The 7255-nt window shown below is 43.4% G+C and overlaps 1 protein-coding gene across 1 annotated transcript in view; it reads right to left on the bottom strand.

The window, feature by feature from the left end:
- Positions 1-866: 866 nt before the first annotated feature.
- LOC106565878 (plexin-A2) overlaps positions 867-7255 on the bottom strand; it is a 70865-nt gene continuing 64476 nt past the window's right edge. The window contains exons 24-32 of the mRNA XM_014133513.2: positions 6730-6876; positions 5688-5847; positions 5482-5585; positions 4426-4522; positions 4109-4302; positions 3836-4005; positions 3500-3712; positions 3117-3267; positions 867-2785 (exon numbers count right to left, since the gene is read on the bottom strand). Of these exons, the coding sequence (XP_013988988.1) occupies positions 2690-2785; positions 3117-3267; positions 3500-3712; positions 3836-4005; positions 4109-4302; positions 4426-4522; positions 5482-5585; positions 5688-5847; positions 6730-6876 (1332 nt within the window). The 3' untranslated portion in view covers positions 867-2689. The remainder of the gene's footprint in view (positions 2786-3116; positions 3268-3499; positions 3713-3835; positions 4006-4108; positions 4303-4425; positions 4523-5481; positions 5586-5687; positions 5848-6729; positions 6877-7255) is intronic.

Raw genomic sequence — 7255 nt, 5'->3', positions numbered from 1 at the left:
TGAGGCCCCCTCTATTGTACCTACATACTGTAGAATTGTATGCTGGCTGTAGGACAAGTGGTCAAGGACTATCTCCAATTTAAAAGTTTGTGGCTCCAATTTTATTCAAGCTATTTTCCCAAAATGTATTTTCAGAGACTCTGAGAATTCAATCCCTCTTCATTTGCTCAAATGATTTATCTTAGCTCAATAACATACCCAGGATCATTTTCTTAGAAAAAAGACAGACCTGAAGTTGGAATTTACTTTTCCAAACTCACTTTGTTGAAGACTTATTTCCGAGGTCTAAAGGCATCAGTAATAATGGAGATGGAGCCAAATCAATGTTAGCAATTACCCAGATTAATGAACAAGAATAGGACAATATCCCGGAGATCATGGTTGACCTCTGACATCAGACTGTGGGAGCCCTGTCCAGAGACAGGGCCCTGTCCGATACCAATTTACAACACTATTCAATTTGCATGCTGATGCGGCCTAAGCATGGTAAGTAGAGTAGGCTACATGGTTGGGTTGTCAAGGGCTGCTTACGCCGGCACGACAGACAAATCACCTCCCCAATAACAGCATCAGACATTGGCTCCAGTGTGAGAATGGGAACACAGAGTGGAGTGGCCATGAATTATGAAACATAAAACGCTTGAGTAGATAATCCACTGCATGTTAGCTTCATCGTGAGGATTGGGAGACGGGCCAAGTTGGCGTCAATGCCATCTATTCTGTTGGTCTAAAATATTGTCCAAAATAATATGCGTATCTGTAAGCTACTAGTGTAACATATCCTCAAGGCTCTCACATTCTAGTTATGACTCATTCATGCTAATTCAAAAACACATTATTGCTGTAAAAGAATCCAGACAAATGTATTTCCTCAAGTTGACTTTTAATGTATAGCAACAGTACAAAGTGAATCGTTTGCTTGCAAAATAGGAGTGTTTTGTATGTACAGTATTTATACAATAATATATCGTTTTTAAAAAGGTTCAATGTTAAAATGTCTTACAGTTTATTGCACATCACATTTCTAAATGATCATCATCAAAACGTCACACATGAAACAGTGTAGCTATAATAGTGGGAGGGAATATTTGTAATATTTTTTTTTTTTTTTACACAAACAGGACATGACAGGTTTTTTCTTCTTTTCTTTAACCTCTTAGTTTTTATACTCTTTTACAATGACTGTAGAATAACGGAGAAATCATCAGGAGTGTAATAAATGTCTTCAATGCAGATAAAGACAAACACAAACCCTGGATTAAAGCAATCCTCTGGAGTGTCCAGTTTTATAATGACCATCTTTAAGATTGCACTCAATGAATGCAGCAGCAAAAATAATAAGTAATTTGAATATGTTAAAATCAAATCATTTAAACGGCTATTCTGTCATGTTGATCTCATTCTGTAAAAACATTCATGGGACATTTAAAAGAATGATACAGACTACTTGATGCAACAGGAATCTTGAGTGTCCACCTTTAAAAGCATGCTACGTGGAACCCTGAGGAAAATATAACACACAACAAAGATCTACTGTAATTCAAGTATCATGTTCAGTGTAAACAATGACTGATGGCTGAGAAGTCTCATTAACCAGGATGAAAATGATCTGGCCCACAGGAAGTAGTTAGCTGTCATTAATCTTCCAGCTCTATGGAATGATTCCCAAAGCTCCATTTGGCTACTTTGGGTCACTGGTAATCTAGTTCTTCCCTCACTTCCCTCATGTCTGTCATCCCCAGAGTGCCTTAATAATTTAAGACCACCTTATTCAACAATTTTATATATAATTCCTACTTTGTCTACAGGGCATTTAGGCCTAGTATGATAAACTTTTGGCACTAAGAGGTCAACAAACTGAAGTGATCATTTTAAATAAGTTATATATTTGTAATGGCTTTCTATATAGATGTGTTCTATTTATAATGTATGGAATTCTGATGGCTTAATTCAATCAAATATGCACTGCAGTATTTACACAATAGCATAAATAGATTCACAGAAAGATTTTGGGCACCAGATTACCTCCCCTCGCCATGCACCCAGTGTCCAGATTTAGGCGCATGTTTACACAGGCAGTAGGCAGTGTAACTGTGTAACCATTGCTAAGGCAGATTTGATTGGATCCAGCCCAAAGTATGCAAAACTGGAATTCAACCCTCAACCTGTAATAATAGCGTTGTATGTTGTCTGGAAAGCTGAGTGTTGGGCAGAGAGGTAGCCAAACAAAAAAAAGTATGCTACTTTGGATGACATGGAGATTCAGGATAACATTTTACTGCCACCCAATCTCAGAATAAATTCTAACTTTCATAGAGCCTTCATATGGTTTCTTAAAGGCTTATTAGACTTGTCCACTGAAGTGGAAATGCCAGTCCAAGGCCAAGGCTATCATATGTATGTCATTAGTTCATACTTAGATAAATGTATTTTGTTTTTGTAGTAAAAACAGAAAGTTATTTTGTCTTTGCCTCCACATGTGGTCTCATTGCAGCCAACAGAAAGAGAACAGCAGTGCTTGGTGAATTTGCTTGTCTATCCATGTTCTTCCCTTGTTGAGCACTCAGGCTGAATTATTCTGTAGTTCACTTCCCCTGCGGCTTTTGGATGTGTTTGCTCTGCTGACAGCTTGTGGCCTGTGCCTTGTCATGTCAGTGTGTCTCTGAGTACACACATCTGTATGTCTGTCTCAGCTCTCCACAGACATGGCTGCGATGATCTGCTCCACCTTGTAGGCCAGCCGCTGCTTCTGGGCCTGCTCATCCTGCTCCAGGGCCTCAATGATCTGACACACACACACACACACACACACACACACACACACACACACACACACACACACACACACACACACACACACACACACACACACACACACACACACACACACACACACACACACACACACACACACACACACACACACACACACAAAATCAACAAAGCAGGCAGGGAAACAAGGTTACTGTACTTTGTGCTGCAAATTCCCTCCTGTTACTACACATAGACAGGCTAAGGGATACTTTGATAATAGTTTTAATCTAGATGCATATGTTTTGAATGCCACCCTGGCCCCCTACTATAATGTGTAAAGATATTGAGGTATAGGACCTCACCTCTTGGCTGTACTTGCTGACGTAGGCGTAGATCTCATGAAGGGCACTGAGCACATTGAACTCATTGGAGTGAAGGCGGGCCTGCTCGGCCAGGTAGGCATTCATGTCCTGGTCGCTGATGGCAGGCAAGCGGTTTATGTCTGCGTAGTACCTAGAGGGAGACAGAGACACACACTGTACTGTCAGCAGCCATCAAGCCTGGGGGTTAGAGCTGTTCTGTCAGCCCACGTGTGACTGTAAGATATAAAGGCAGTCTGGCTAATAAAGTCTGTCTACCTCAGTCATTTCAGTGGGAAATAATAACTAAGAATCTAATTAATAATATCACAGTTGAGTGATGTAACTAACACACACACACACACACACACACACACACATCTCACCTCTCTACCCAGCTCTTGTAGTGGGGGATGTCCTTGGCGTAGAGTAGCTTGGTGGAGGGGGAGTCCTTGCCCAGGCGATGCTCTGAGGTAGAGCAGGAGTCCATGAAGGTCTGCGCCACAACAGACAGACAGGCATCTGTGATGCTGCTCTTGTGGATGTCAAACACAAACTGAGGGTTCTTGATCACATTCACCCAGAAGCGCAGAGGCAGGCTGGGGCAGAGAGAGGACGAGAAATACCATTTTCCAAACCGTCTATATATTAAGACAATCAGTATAAATTCATTATTTTGTACTGTTGCTTTCAAGTAGCATATTAAATCTGCACTCCCTCACCAGTTGCTTTTCCATGTGTGGCGAACATCCATGTCATGGATGCCATGCTTGTCAGCCTGCTCGTCCAGGAAGTCAAACATGTACTTGATGGCGAGTGGCAGAGCACTGCCCCAGCAGACGGTGCTGAACAAAGTCTCAAACAGGTCATCGACAAACTTCTGCAGCGTACCCTAACAAAAACACCACAGCAATGTTAAAAGCACACCATATCGTTGGAACATACTTACTGAATCTGTAATTGCTAAGATGCTCTGGGAGAGGGTGAGGTAATACCTTAGTAGCCAGTAGCCTGGTCAGGTAGATTTCTGACACCATCTTGGAGCCGCGTTCGCCCTCCTTCTGGTCCCCGTGGTCGTGGTTCTTGACCAGGTGCCACACCTTCACCCCGCTCTCCATGTCCGGGGTGAGCATGGGCATGCGGGAGTGAGGGCTGTCAGGGCTGGTGGGGTTGGAGCGGAACGGTACATCTGCAGACAGACGGACGGTCTCAAAACGTGATCAGGAACATCAGTAGGTCAGGTAGAATAATGAATAGGTAAGTGAGTGGTTTGGTGGTGATGGTGGCTCCAGGACAAGCCTGACTGACTGACCGTATCGGCTAATGCTGCGTGGGAAGCTGGCTGAGGAGGGCAGGTTGTAAGAGGACATCTGCTTGGGCACCAGGGCCACCACACAGCGGTCTGACACCTGCAGGATGCATAGGAGAAACACAAGGGTTCATGTCAATTTGACCCACTCCCAATTCAACATTATTGGGTCAGAATGATTTCCACAGAAACATGACATTGATATGATGAATCCAGCCTGATGAGACCTATAGGAGTTATTTAATTTACTATTTGAGATATATAATGAACTTGATAATACAGTCTGTGAAATAAAACATGCATTTGCAGTGATCTAGCAAGGACTATTTTTTAGATATCAAATCAAATTTATTTATATAGCCCTTCGTACATCAGCTGATATCTCAAAGTGCTGTACAGAAACCCAGCCTAAAACCCCAAACAGCAAGCAATGCAGGTGAACCATATCGGTTGCTATGCTATAAATGCCATTGATGATGCTTTGTGTGATATTGATGATGCTTTGTGTGATATCCATTTCATGCTGAGAAATGACCTATAGAGTCTGCTCACTTATGCTATGTGCATGCCTTTTATAGTAAAGCAGGTTCCCAACATGAGCAGAAGTCACTGCTGCTGCTGCTTTGCAGATTCAGCTGTCACACAGAACCAGGTATGCACCAGAGAGACTAAAAGTAATTGAGGAAAACTGTTCACATCCTTGATAGATTTTATAAACACATTACGCCTCTTTCAAACCTCTCTCCTGGTGTGGCAGCCAAGGCTGAATGTATTTGTCAATGGCTTCATGCAAACGTGTTTTACACCCCAGCTGGAGAGTCAGAGCATTTGTGGGTATAGAGTGAGATTGACTGTAATGTGTTTATACTTGTGCTCTATTTGGAGCTGTTATGAACACCCCCCATGATTTACCTGTAAGAGGAAGCAGCTGACTCATACAGGAGATGAAAGAGGTGCATCAGTTTGGTTTACTATGGCCAGAGGCAGCAGTGAGGACAACATACTGTACATTCATGTTAGTGAACTGTGTGATAGGGATTGGGGAGTGAGTGGCTTGACCTGGTAGTGCATGAGGGTGTTGAGTCTTTTCCAATCGCCTTCAATCTTAGTGGTGATGTCTTCATCCTGCAGGACCACACGTGCCGTCCTCCCCTGGCGCCATTCTGTTGGGGATATAAACAAGCAGACAGAATAATCACTTGTTTATCTCAATATCAGTTATTGTAGGTCATCCATTAATACCGACTGGAGCCAGTCTGACTAACCTAGGTCCATGTCTGCAGCGCGGGGCCTCTGGGAGAAGTGCATGTTCCTACAGACAGCATCCAGGATCTTCTCCTTCACCTGGGTGATGGTGTCACAATTGAGCGCCTTGACAGGGATCTCAGGGCTGTTCTCATTGTCTGGGTTTACACAGCTCAGAGTCTGAGTAGGGACCAGAGAGAGAGAGAGAAGAGAGAGAGAGAGAGAGAGAGAGAGAGAGAGAGAGAGAGAGAGAGAGAGAGAGAGCTGTCAGCACTACCCACTGTCCCTCTCTATACACTGGTCTACTGGCTGCATGGAGGAGTCTCTCATCTCATTGTGTGCCATCTCTTTCACAGCTTTGGCCAGAAATGTAATTTCACACTTTCAGCTGGATGCTGGGTTGCCAGCTCCAGCGGGGCACTAAACGGGTAATGAAACACAACCTCTACGACAGTGAGGTGTCATCTTGTCACTGGGCTGCTCTCAGCCTGGGGGATGAGGCACATTGCTGCTGCATCCAACTTCTGCTTTAGCTACAGACCATTTTCTCCAGTAGCCAAGCAAAGACTGGAACTGTCTGGCCCTGGTTAGATAATGTAATTTAATTCTTAGCTGATTGTGTCACTAAAAAGCATGTAAAATATTATTTGGCTCTTTTTGCTCTTTACTGTTTTATTATCAAGCAAATTAATTCTCCCTTATTCAGCGGTTTAACATAAGGGCACCATGAGTTGATATTTACAGAGCACAGCATGTTGCCTACCAGCTGTGCTGTAAGCGGAAAGGGGGATACCTAGTCTGTTGTACAACTGAATGCATTCAACTGAAATTTGTCTTCCGCATTTAACCCAACCCATCTGAATCAGAGAGGTGCGGGGGGATGCCATAATCGACATCCACGTCTTCTTCGCCCGGGAAACAGTCGGTTGACTGCCTTGCTCAGGGGCAGAACGACATGTAGGCAAGCTTTCCACTATCATGGTGGTAACTCAGAAAATATTCCAAGTGGTTTTAATGCAATCTGACATCTAAGACAAATTGTTGTGTGGTATGTTGACTCACCAGGGTCTTGTATTCAATCTGTTGGCGGATGAGTTTGTCTTCACTGAGGGAGTAGCGCGCCTCCCCGGTGATGCAGTCTATAGGTCCCTTCTCCATCTGCTGCTTGATGGCACAGTACAGCATGAAGAGAGGCTCACCTGCACACTCCTTTGTCCAGGGAGGAACAGAGGATGTGAGAGGAGAGGATTGAGAGAGGCAGGAGAGGAGAGACATGCCTGTGAGCTATTCACCCCCATATGACTGGGATTCAGAGAACAGAGCATGAGTCATCAACTCTAATAAACTCCAGGTTGCTTAGCATTGATTTGTAGAGACCAATAAGACCTGCTTGACCTCTGAGGTGAACATTATCGCTCTACATTGTTCATAAAACATATTCATATCACACATCATGGGACACAAGTGTAATCCAAATGCACATAGAAATCCATCAGGTGTATAATCAATAACAATCATTAGAGGATTGCAGTAATACATCAAGCTGACATCTGCAGTAATGAGGTTCCAAGTTGATATTCATTGATAT

Source organism: Salmo salar, chromosome ssa12 (assembly GCF_905237065.1).
Source record: "Salmo salar chromosome ssa12, Ssal_v3.1, whole genome shotgun sequence".
Classification (NCBI taxonomy): domain Eukaryota; kingdom Metazoa; phylum Chordata; class Actinopteri; order Salmoniformes; family Salmonidae; genus Salmo; species Salmo salar.
This window is presented reverse-complemented; position numbering and strand designations above follow the sequence as displayed.